Source organism: Colletotrichum higginsianum, assembly GCF_001672515.1.
Source record: "Colletotrichum higginsianum IMI 349063 chromosome 7 map unlocalized unitig_7, whole genome shotgun sequence".
Classification (NCBI taxonomy): Eukaryota; Fungi; Ascomycota; class Sordariomycetes; order Glomerellales; family Glomerellaceae; genus Colletotrichum; species Colletotrichum higginsianum.
The window spans coordinates 1,994,593-2,007,019 of record NW_017263917.1 but is presented as its reverse complement, the minus strand read 5'-3'; the positions used below and the strand labels follow the sequence as shown (position 1 = coordinate 2,007,019).

The 12,427-nt window shown below is 57.5% G+C and overlaps 3 protein-coding genes across 3 annotated transcripts; all 3 read left to right on the top strand.

Moving 5' to 3' along the window:
* Positions 1-998: 998 nt before the first annotated feature.
* Positions 999-4,681, top strand: CH63R_10302 (Glycerophosphoryl diester phosphodiesterase; the record flags this gene model as incomplete). The annotated part of the gene is made up of 4 exons (XM_018305276.1): positions 999-1,015; positions 1,111-1,229; positions 1,289-4,479; positions 4,538-4,681. The coding sequence occupies 4 exons, from the start codon at positions 999-1,001 to the stop codon at positions 4,679-4,681; spliced, it is 3,471 nt and encodes a 1,156-aa protein (XP_018154700.1).
* A 1,650-nt stretch (positions 4,682-6,331) lies between these two features.
* CH63R_10301 (NAD dependent epimerase/dehydratase) lies at positions 6,332-7,535 on the top strand (the record flags this gene model as incomplete). Its single annotated transcript, XM_018305275.1, has 2 exons — positions 6,332-6,353; positions 6,532-7,535. The coding sequence occupies 2 exons, from the start codon at positions 6,332-6,334 to the stop codon at positions 7,533-7,535; spliced, it is 1,026 nt and encodes a 341-aa protein (XP_018154699.1).
* A 1,333-nt stretch (positions 7,536-8,868) lies between these two features.
* On the top strand, positions 8,869-10,401 carry CH63R_10300 (uncharacterized protein; the record flags this gene model as incomplete). The annotated part of the gene is made up of 2 exons (XM_018305274.1): positions 8,869-9,729; positions 9,784-10,401. 2 exons carry the CDS (start codon positions 8,869-8,871, stop codon positions 10,399-10,401), a joined length of 1,479 nt encoding a protein of 492 aa, XP_018154698.1.
* Between the last annotated feature and the right edge of the window lie 2,026 nt (positions 10,402-12,427).

The window sequence follows — 12,427 nt, the reverse complement described above, 5'->3', positions numbered from 1 at the left end:
ACCTGGGAGTTCCTTCCACGCGTGAATATGCGTGGTGGGATACTTGCCGACCGGCCCTGAGGGACATGGTGCCAAGACTCCAGATACCTTGATGCCTACTGTACCTCATACTGCGGCGCGCGTGTGGATGTGAGATGAGCTCACACCTCTCTCTCTACTTTGCCCTCTCTGTCTGTCTCTCGCTCACTGTGTGTCTTTATTCTATTCCCGTTGCATGCTTCCGTCACTTGTCAATTCACCGCTGGGGGTTGCTCGTTGCGTTGGTCTGAATTTCCTGGTTCATTCAAAATCCCCCTCCAGCCCACCGACGGCTGCTCGAGGGGCCCAGATACTTTTTTTTCCTCGTCTTCTTCTGTTTTCCTCCTTTGGTTACTCGTAGAAGTAGGTCGGCTATTAAGTGATCAGTTGCTCGCCTCTCGTCTCTTGCCTATCGTCACACACTCCGCCTCTCGGTCAATTCACCACAGTTGTCAGTAGTAGACAGCTGGATGTGGAGCTTCTCCGTCCTGGAAAAATCGACGGGTTTCTCGTGACTCGACCGCCCTTGATTCTGGATCACTTTGACGCAACAAAGGCAAAAGCTGTCAATTTCCTGGACCTGGATCCCGGAGCCGGCTCGATAACATCTTGTCGTTTTCACTCACGCTTCGCTCCTATACAACCCAACACCCTACTAGACAACCACAACTTATCATCAAACATACGCACACATATCCAACTCACTGAACTCACCAAACTCACCACCAGAAGAAACCACACAAAAAAAACCCACAAGAGGACAGCAGAAAATGATTGATCGTGGTCTCGGCCTCATCTGCCTCTAAAGCAGCAGCTCTCGCTTCTCGTTCTCTCCATCTCTCGTTGTTCTCTCATCAGCATCTTGTTTGCTGTCGCAGCACACATTTTAGTCGTATCGCCTAGACAATTATCGTCACAGCAAAGCGCCACAACGTCACACCCCCTTTTTTGATACCCCGAAGCATAAGACATCCTTCACCATGAAGTTCGGCAGGAAGTGCGCGCGCCCCCTTCTCCCCTGGAAACTCAAAGTTCTCGACACATCGGGATTCTCTCGTTATTATGTGTGACCGACGCTGACTCGAATCCCAGCCTCCCCCGCAACCAAGTCCCCGAGTGGGCGGCCTTCTACATCAACTACAAAGGCCTGAAGAAGCTGATCAAGGCGGCTGCGCAATCGGCCAAGGATGGAGAGAAGGTGGATCTTGCAGGTGGGCGGACTTGGACCGGACCGTGAGGGCGTAGCCCATCCCCTGACCGCATGCTGCAGAATTCTTCTTCGCCCTGGACCGCAATCTCGAAGATGTCGACAGCTTCTACAACCGCAAGCTTAGTGAGGCCGTCCGCCGTCTCAATCTGCTGCGCGACCGCTATGGCCGCGTCCACGACCTCGTTTCCAACCTCGACGAGGATGAGACCGAGGAGCTCATGGGCGCTCTCTACGAGATGCGCATCATGCTAAGGAACCTTAACTGGTTCGCTGAAATCAATCGCAGGGGCTTCGTCAAGATCACAAAGAAGCTCGACAAGAAGCTCCCCGAGACGGTCTCCCAGCACCGCTACATCTCGACCAAGGTCGACCCGCTGCCTTTTGCCAAGGACACCACCGGCACGCGCCTCCTCGCCGAGATCAACAAATGGATCTCCGCGCTGGGTGAAGCTCGCAACGTCGACGACGCCAGATCCGACAGGTCAGTGCGGTCGCTCGGCCGCGTCTCCTCCAAGGCCATGTTGACGCTGTCGCAAACACTACTCGACACCCTGGAGCAGGCCATTCGCAATGACGATGTCGAGTCGTTGAAGACCGGCTTGAAGGACGGCAACGTGTCCGGTGAGCAGGCATCTCAGGGCTTGCTTCTGAACATGCTGCAGCGCTCCATTGCTGCGAGGTCCAAGGCTTGCATCGCCTATCTAATCGAGCAGCTGCCGTCCATCCACGAGCCCGACGACATCAACGAGCGAAACTGTGTTCACAGACTCGTCATTCACATCGGCCGTACCAAGTCTTCCGACCCTGACAACGAGCCCAAATCGTACCCTTTCCCCATTGGCACGCAGTTTACTTCTCACGACCTGCAGCCAGCAGTCTCCCAAGTCGTCACCCCCCGGGCGCTCAACCAGAACGAGGCGAAGCTGCTCGGCAAGGACGACGAGGCGGTCCAGATTCTCATGTATCTCCTCGATACTCTGAAGCCCGAGCACAGAGAAGCACTCAGTGCGAGGGACTCGTTTGGGCGACTGCCGCTCCACTACGCCGCCCGATTCGGCTTCGTGGTCGTCTGCCAGATCATCATGGCCAAGATGCAGGAGTGGGGCCAGTTCAACGTCGAGAACGGCATTGATGCTCCCGAATGGCAGGACAACGACGGCTACGCCCCGCTGCATTTGAGCGTCGTGGGCGGACACCCTCTGACGACCAAGGCTCTTCTCCAGGGAGAGAACTGGCAGGGTGTTAGCGTCAAGAAGGCCGAAATGAGACGAACCGTGTCCAAATCCGGCGCTGTTCTCGCCATGGCCACCAAATCCAACTACAAGGTCATCGTGGAGATGCTCGTCGACGCTGGGGTTGACATCAACTGGCAGGACAAGACGGGTGAAACCGCACTGCACCTTGCCGCGCGCCTCGGTCACGATGAGATCGCCAAGTCGCTGATCAAGGGCACGGATGAGCAAAAGGCCGATCTCGAGATCGCGGAGAACACGTACGCCTGGACGCCACTTCACGTTGCTGCCGTCGACGGCCACCTCTCGGTGGTCCAGTTGCTCGTCGACTCGGGCGCAGTCGTCGCCAAGGCCGATTCTTCTGGCTGGACCGCCAAGGAACACGCTGCGCTGCGTGGCCATCTGGACATCGCCAGGCTCCTCGCGAACCAAGCCGAGTCCGAGATCGTCCAGCCTACGAGCAGCCTCAAAATCTCCAACGAGAGCTCTCCCCGCTCGTCGTCTCCCGAGAACACGTCGTCGATCGACGGCCGCAAATCCGACGGCTACGTCCGTCCTGTGGAGCCGGTCAAGACCTTTGGCCATCGCTATCTCACCGACAAGAGCATGGTCCTTGTCAGCCTTGGATCGATGGACATGCGCAAGAACCTCGAGGCCGTCAAGCTTGACCGCGTGCCCTTGACCGAAGCCCATCTGACAGAGCTTGACACGGCTTTGTCCATTGTTGTCTCGGCCAGCGGTGCCCAAGGCGAGCCTACCATTGTTGACTTACCGGTCCATGAGACCGTTTCCACCGAGCCAATCGTGTTTACGGCAGCCGACCCCTCTCAGGTCAAGCTGATGTTCGACATTGTCCCGACTTACTCTGGGAATGAGAAGAACAAGATCGGACGCGGTGTGGCCCTCCTCTCCTCCATCAAGCCCACTTTGGGCACGAAACGGATGAATCTCCAAGGCGATGTCTGTGTGCCGATCTTGGCGAACAACTTGGATGTCATTGGTACCGTCAACTTCAACTTTTTGGTCGTCACACCCTTCTCGCATCCCAACATGGAGATCAACTCCCAGCAGACGTACTGGAAGAAGCTAGCCACGACGATGGTCATTGGTCACCGCGGCATGGGTAAGAACATGACGAGCAACAAGTCTCTCCAACTGGGAGAGAACACGGTGCCTTCTTTCATTGCGGCGGCCAACCTTGGCGCCCAGTACGTCGAATTCGATGTGCAGCTCACCAAGGACCACGTGCCAGTTATCTACCATGACTTCCTTGTCAGCGAGACTGGTATCGATGCCCCGGTTCACACCCTGACCCTGGAGCAGTTCTTGCACATCAACCCAGACTCAAACCGCACAAACGGTGTCAATGCAGTCAATGAGAGAATCGAGAAGGTTCGAAACAATGCGCCGGGTCCCAGGCAACGGTCTTTGTCCATGGGCTACGCCGGCGACAGTCTCAACGGGGGCGGCCTCGAGGAGCGCATGAAGCACACGCGGGACTTCAAGAACAAGGGCTACAAGGCCAACTCGCGTGGCAACTTCATCCAGGCGCCGTTTGCCACGTTGGAAGACCTTTTCCGCCAGCTCCCCGAGCACATTGGCTTCAACATCGAGATGAAGTACCCCATGCTCCACGAGAGCGAGGAGCAGGAGATGGACACGTACGCCGTCGAGCTGAACTCCTTCTGCGACACGGTCTTGTCAAAGGTGTACGACCTGGCGGGCAACCGACACATCATCTTCAGCTCTTTCAACCCCGACATCTGTCTTTGCTTGAGCTTCAAGCAGCCGTCGATCCCCATCATGTTCTTGACCGATGCAGGCACCTGCCCCGTTGGTGACATCAGAGCCTCTTCGCTGCAGGAGGCCATCCGGTTCGCCAGTCGCTGGAACTTGATTGGAATCGTTAGCGCCGCCGAGCCTCTCATCAACAGCCCTCGGCTGGTCAAGGTCGTCAAGGAGAGCGGCCTCCTCTGCGTCAGTTATGGAACGTTGAACAACAACCCCATCATGGTTCAAGTAAGTGCCGGTCGTCTTTTCCGTTCCTCGACGACAACCAGTGCTGACCGTTTCGCAGCGTCAAGTGAAGGAGGGCATCGACGCGGTCATCGTAGACAACGTCCTCGCCATCAGAAAGGGTCTCACGACCACCGAGGCCGAGGTTCTCAACGGCGAGGTCGAGACCTCGGAGGAGGGATCGGAGACTGGCGACTCGGTTTAGAAACAAGAGGGGGAAACCATCTGCGGCTCCACAGCACGGGGAAAAGAACAAAATGACTTTGCATGGCATAGCGTAACAGGAAGGGAGAAATGGCATATACAGCTGGTCGTGAAGAGTTTCCGAGCGGCTTTCAACACGTATTAAGGGAGGGCAAGAGGCTTAAGCACGCGTCTGCGATGCAGTGAAAGGTTCAATTCGGGCGGTCCGTCTTGGGATCCGGGAATTCTGTGGTTGGATGGTCGTTGCGGATGAGCATCTACTCCACGTACATGATGATTCCGGTACCTAGAGTGCTGTTGAAAGTGCGATCGAATGTAATCGTATGATGCATCTGGGAAGGTGGAAATTATGCTGGCTCTACCTGCCGCCCCCTTGTCCACTCACCAGTTCGTCTGACGCTGTCCACAGTCGCTGTCTTGCACCTATTCGCCTGGTGGCTCACGAAGCCCAACGGCGACATGTAGATTATGATGAATGGCGGGTGATGCCCATCCCATAAGGGAAATATAAGCGAAAGGAACCCTCTCAAAGTTGCCGACCTCCTCCCTCCACAACCATCCCTCCATTACCAACAAAAAGACAAAAAAACATGCCTGCCTCCTTGCTCACTCACGGCAGATCCTCCATCGCCACACGACCTGCCTAGAAGCAAAAGAGTTGCGCCGAGGGGGAATCGAACCCCCGGCTCCCCGACGCTGCTTGATGGCAACGGAGAATTTTACCACTAAACCATCGGCGCTTGGTATTGATACTTGAACCCCTGACATGTTTCCAGATCGTGGGTCGTTGAATGATTCGGTCTGCAAAGAGGATTATATCGCGCATTTCGACTGGGGTTGTGTTGTTTTGGTGTTTTGAGGTGGATCTTGGTGGGGCCGGTCGTGCGGCCGGTGCCGGGGACGGAGGACGGGGGAGGAGGGAGACAGGCGTTGCCGAAAATGGCTTGGGGGCTCCGAGCTGGCTTGTAGGAGAGGAAGGATGACAGCAGAACTAGCCTACAGTGTGCTTGTACTGGGCGATGAAGATCCATTGGCGTGTAACTGTCATCGCTGTTGTAAAATCCCCAAACGAGCTTAGAGACGATATAAACCATTCAAAGGACGGTCTATGGACAGCAGGTCGATAATCCGGCGAGGCAACCGTCTCTTCTTATACGGCATATCCCCTTGCGATTTCCAGTTGCCCGCCCGGCCATGTCAGCCGCCGGCTCACCATAGATGCACGAATCCCCGGGCTCCCCCCAACGCCGTGAAGCGGGGACCGGTTCCGACCTCGGCGGGACGAAGAGCCGAGGGATGGGGATGGGCCCCAGGTGGGTGGTTGATGGCACATGAATGGCTGGAATGGCGTCATGCCGCTGGTTGGTGTGGGCGGGGACAGACTCCCACGCAGCCCACGCTGGGGCTCGAATCTGAATGGTGCGGGGGAGGCTCTTGTTAATCATCATGCAATGGAGGGGTAAAGTGACGGCGTGTTGGGGTCGAGGAGGGCGTGGAGGGGTCGAACCGTGATAAATAGGGTGAGACTTTGACTTTCTACTCAGTCCTTCACGATACATCACCTATCAAAATCCATTGAAATAGGCCTAGACTCAAACATTGGGATTGCCTCAACATAGAACCATTGCAAGGACACACACTGAACGTCAAAATGACCAAGATTCTGCTGACAGGTGAGTGTCGTCCACAACCCAACCCAATTTTTTTTAATTCTTTTTGTATTTTATGATTTAAGCTTTTTGAACTTCTCGTGCCGCTGGTGGCAGACGTGGAAATCCAACAATCTCATCCACTAGACGATACAGTTAAACAGGCCCCCCCCGAGACACAAAAGACTAACACTGCACATAGGCGGCTCCGGCTTCATCGCCGCGCACATCCTTGAGCAGCTCCTGGCGCGCGGACACTCGGTCGTCACGACCGTCCGCTCCGAGGACAAGGCCCAGAAGATCCGCGACGCCCACAAGGACCTCGACGCCTCGCGCCTCGCCGTCGCCATCGTCCCGGACATTGCGCGCGAGGACGCCTTCGACGAGGTCGTCAAGACGCCAGGCCTCGAGGCCGTGCTGCACACGGCCAGCCCCTTCCACTTCAACTGGACCGACGCCAAGAAGGAGCTCGTCGACCCGGCCGTCGTCGGCACGACGGCCATCCTGCGCGCGCTCAAGAGAGACGCCCCCGGCGTCAAGCGCGTCGTCGTCACGTCGTCCTTCGCCTCCATCATCGACGAGGCCAAGCTCGAGGACCCGGCCACCGTCTTCACCGAGAAGCACTGGAACCCCGTCACCCTCGAGGACATCGGCCGCAGCCCCGCGACGGCGTACCGCGCGTCCAAGAAGCTCGCCGAGAAGGCCGCTTGGGACTTTGTCGAGCAGGAGAAGCCGGGCTTCGACCTCGTGACGGTGACGCCGCCGCTGGTGCTGGGCCCCGTCGTGCACCACTTCGCGGACCTCGGCAGCATCAACACCTCCAACGAGCGCGTCGTCGACCTGGTCAAGGGGAAGTGGAAGGACGCCGTCGCGCCGACGGGCGCCGCGTACCTGTGGATCGACGTGCGGGACCTCGCGCTGGCCCACGTGCTGGCGCTCGAGAAGGCCGAGGCCGGCGGCCGCAGGCTGTTCACGACGGCCGGGTGGTTCAGCAACGCCGAGATCGCGGCCATCGTGAGGAAGAACTTCCCCGAGCTGAAGGACCGGCTGCCGGCCGAGGGGACCAAGGGCGGCGAGCTGCCGCCCAAGGACAAGGTGTACGGGTACGACGACAGCGAGACGGCCAAGATCCTGGGCATCAAGTGGCGGACGCTGGAGGAGAGCATCACGGACCTGGTCAAGGACATCAAGGGGTTTGGTATCTAGGGGCGGGGGATGGGTGATGGTCTCCGGGTGGTAGTGAAGATAGATGACTCGGGCACGAGTTAAACCTCACCAACAATTCTAAGGCGACGAGATTTTTCTAATTTTTTTAGTAATCCCTTGTCACGAAAACGGGCTCCTTGGAATGTGGCCGGTGCGAAGAAGCGGACTGTCGGAACCCCATGTGCGACATCTCTGAAGAAAGCCGCCTATCCCGGCCTCGTCATGCTGTCACCGGGCAACAAGAAAACTTCTGTCGAGAGGGCCTTGTACCGATTCCGAGAAGAATTACACGGTCTTCAAGCCCGCTCCGTCCGCTTCAGGTTTCCAATAAAGCAACCAATCCATCCACCGTCTCAAGTTCCTGGGACCAGCATCTCTGGATTATCTCGGCAAAAAGGATGCCGTTTAGATTGAGAAAAGCGTGGCTGGAGTATCTCTGCACCACTGCTTCACTCTGGAACTCGTGGAGAAGGAGCCACGCCCCCCATCATGTCGTAGATCGTCGGACCCAGGCCAAAGAGGCCCGACTTGGCCATCTTGACAATGTCACCATCGGGCAAATGTTCACCGAAAGACGTTGAGCCGAGAGCCATATTAACCTTTCTGACTCAAAGACGGGATTTCCTCCTTGCCGTCATGGCAGCCTGGTTTGGACCATCGGGCCCAACACGCACTCAGCACAGCCGCAACCTCACCACCCTCCTTTAGGCCGCCGGCATGTTATGTTATGTTTCAGCGTTGGTTCACAGTGTTTTTCATTCATGGGAAAACGCAGTAGGTTCGGCGGCAGATCGGTTGGCTCTTTGGAATATGCCCAATGCAACGCCGGGGAAGTCAAGTCGTACAACCTCAAATGACGTGGCATAGCCCGGTCTGATCCGTAGAACACCCTCATGAAAACAAAGCCTTGTCTGCTTTACTGGCCGTGAGAGCTAGGGATCGGACTCTGACAGTCGTAGCTGTAGAGGTAGATCCAATGATGCATCATGTTCATCTTCAACCGATATAAACCGGGTCTAGAGGGTGCGCCGAGATAACTTACACAGATGAGATCACTAGAGCACTTGGGATCAAGGCCAAAGATACCACCAACAAATTTCCTACAGTCTGGAATAAGGGCGACGACGCAACAACAAATTCTATCTATTGATTACGGAACGCTTATTCCTCGGAGAGCCTGACTGGACTGGCAATGTAGCAAGACAACTGCCACTGTGCGGCAACGCAACTAATTCTCCTAGAGACGTGGAGGTCTAACTAGCTCATGGACTCGTACCAGCCACGATATAAATCCCTTGCCAAATGATCAAGAACTTTGTTTAACCATTCAGAAATGCCTCCATACCGTCACGTGCGTCTACAAAGCAGCATTCAACCCCCAGCCCCCCAGATCATGTCGGCCACTGCGGCCATCACGACCATCACGGCCGCCGCGGTTACCGTGGCCACCACGACCACCGCGAGGATCGTGACCCTCACGGACGCCGTGATCATCGTAGCCATCGTAAGCATGGAGACTGGCAAAACTACGAGGGGGCTCGTACCCCAAGGCCAAATTCCGAGGTCTCCACAGGACCCGCGGCATGATGTCTTCGAAATCCTCGACGTTGTGCTGCGCGCACCGCGTCGGGTCCGGGGCGCGGGGGTCGGACCTCTCGGGGCAGCCCGACCGTCGACACCTCGCGTGGTTCCGACAGAAGTCCGAGTTCTCGACGGACGCGTCGTGGCAGCCCGGCCGTCGGCATCTCGCATGGGCCCGGCAGAAGTCCGAGTTGTCGATGGGCCCATCGAGGCACCCCAGCCGCCGACACCTCGCGTGGGCCCGACAGAAACCCGAAGAGCTGTCGACGAGCCCCTCGGCGCAGCCCGGCCGTCCGCACTTGGCGTGGGAACGGCAGAATCCCCCGGCGTTCTCGGCGGATCTCTCGCTGCAACCCTCCTCGCCGCAGGCGTGGGCCCGGCAATACGGCGAGAGCGGCAGGTGGACGCCGAGCATCAGCATCGTCTGCGAGAGGGCCATGCGCACGCGCAGCTGCGGGCAGCCCGCGACGGCGCACTTGTGGTCCGCGCAGTGCTCGCTGAACTGGTGGCGCTCGTTGTTGCAGGCGCGGTGCGAGCAGATGTGGTCCACGCAGAGCGAGGTTCCATCGACGACGGGGGCGTCACAGTCGGGCCGGCGGCATCGGCTCTGCAGGTCTGGATGCCGTGTTAGATAATGTCTTTCGAATCATTATTGTGTCCTCGGTAGCAGATCGAGGTGGGAAAGGAGGAGATACCGGGCCGAAAGGAGATGAGCCGCCGAGAGACAAACAAGAGTGTATTCGGACTGATTCCAAAAGGGGGGGAGGGGGGCGGAAGAAGGGGCACACTTACGCTCCTCGCACATCTCCTTGACATTCTCCCCGTCCACCACCCGGAACCGATCGCACCCAGGCGACGCGCAGGCGCGGTGCCTGGCGCAGTAGTGCTCAAACTCGCCCTTCAGCTCGCAGCCGAGCCTCGCACACTGGTGCCGGGGACAGAAGTCGCCCAGCCAGTTCCGGTTCCAGCAGTCGCGCACGTCGCACTCGTGGTTCTTGCAGTACCGCGACCGCTCGGTGCGGTTGGTGCGGGACCGTATGCAGCCGGCCTCCTCGCACACGTGTGCGGCGCAGACGTCCTCGGTACCGGGCGCCTTCTCGGCGTCGCAGCCGCCCTCGAAGCGGCAGAAGTGCACGCCGCAGTGGCGCGAGGGCACCCCCTGCTCGTCGAGGTGGGCGAAGCGCCGGCAGCCGGCCGTCGCGCACATGCTGTGGCGGTCACAGTACCGGGACGGGTCGTTGGGGTCGCCCGAGGCGCCGGGGCAGCGGGCGAGGCAGGCCGGTGATGCGCACGTGTGCGAGGCGCAGAACGGGGACGGGTCGGCCTTGCGGTTCGGGCAGTCGATGTGGTCGCAGCGGTGGCCGGGGCAGTATTTGTAGTCGAGGCCGTTTGGGTGGTTACGCTCGTTGGCGCAGCCCGGCTCGAGGCAGTTGTCTCGGGAGGTGTCAGCAATAGAAAGATGGATAAATGAATGTCTCGAGGTGCGAGATAGGGGAGCGAAAGGCTGAAAGGGGGCTCAAGTGAACGTACGATACTGCGAACAGAACCGGAAATCTTTCGGGTCGTTGCTCTTGACGTAGTTGGTACATCGCTGGTCGTTGATCGAGCCCGTGCATAGGAGATCTAGGGACGAAAAATGAACAAGACAGGATGACGATGGGGGTAGGGGCTTCTCAGGGGTCGCATACGATGATGGCAGAATCCCTTGTTGGTGGCCCGCAAGTTCTTGCACGCGGAGTTGCCCTCAACCCTTCTACAACAGTGAAGACTGCAGAAGCGAGACTCATAGCGGTCGTCGCCCTTCTTCAACGTGACTCTGTTTTTGGGGCAGCGGCCCATGGGCGTCGTGTACCTACAGAGGTTGTCCAGCTCCTGAGGCGACATGTAATATCTCTTGCTCATGTTTGGATCCTGGTTCTGCGGTTGTCAACCAAGTGGGATCAAGTAGGATCTTGGTAAGCTCCAATCAATAAAAGAATCGAGAGAGAAAGAAAAGGAGCCGAGGGAGTTGTCTACGAGTCGACGATGGTGAATGAAGCCAGCTTTGTTCGAGGTGAAGGACTGCGCGGGGGGGAAGCCTGGTTTTGTGATCGTACCGTGGGCGGGGGGGTCAGGGAAAGGAGTCGGTGAGCAGGCAACTACAAGGCGGACCAAGGCGGCTCTGCGTAGCAGACTTGTGCTTGTGGAATGTGAATGACAACCAACGGTAGACCGCAAAGCCTGGGCGACGTGAGAGAGACCAGTGCTCCGAGGTGGGACGAAGAAGGAGTGTTCATGTGGAGGCACCGGCCGAGACTCGGGTGGGCGCCCTCTCTCTCCCTCTCTTTCTCGATGGGGGATAGGCTTTCATGGCGTAGAAAAAGGGTTGGGAGGAGGAGCAACAACAACAACAACAGCATGTCTGTTGAGTAGGTACGACGAGGTATCTGGGTGACGTAACGCGTGCTTCGTCATGTTGCCATGCTACTGAGGAGCGGTGTGCCGCACAATGGTTGTACGCAGCATGTCGATACCCGGCCTCTGGTTTCAACAGCCAAGCAAGTTCGGGAAAACTATGAGACATTAGCATGTTCGCCTTTGTATCGAGATGACAAGAGGGGGGAGGGGTGTGACATGCAGGAAATCCTTGGGCTGGTGGAGGACGATGACAGCTAAGGATGGAGGGGGGGGGGGGGGGGGGGGGGGGGGGGGGGGGGGGGGACACGAGAAAACAGAGCACTGTGCTACAGCAACAGGTCGAAGAGAGACGGCGGTATCCTCGCATGTTCGGGCATCTGTCGTGTCGAGCACTTCTCCTTCTCTTCTCTCTCCTCCTACAGCGACAAAGGGTACGTAAGTAGGTGGGTTGAACCATATAGAACAGCCTACTGTCGACTTCCAGCTGGTGGGCTCACCAATGGGTCGTATTGGACTACTCATAATGTGTCTAGGCGCCTTTAATAGCCTCATTCGAATTTGCATGCTTTTTTCGGTTCAGTACTGGTTCTTCACCATGATGACACCCTCCCTCAAACCGCTTCGAAGACTTTCTTTACCGCACGACGTAACAAACGGGCACGCATGCATCAGTAACTTATTCCTACAAACGAAATGATACACTCATTCGAGTTTAACTTCGACTCGTCGAGTCCAGGCGCTGTCTACTCGCTTAGGGAACCGAGCGCTATCGCCCGCTGTGTCCGGGTTCTCGCCTTTCGTAGGTATCCATAAACCCTCCATACCTAGATACTCAACAGCCAGCCAGTATATGCCTAATGTCAACGCCCTATTCGCAGGGCGTCTCAAAGCCCCTGGATTAGGTGGAGGGGAGA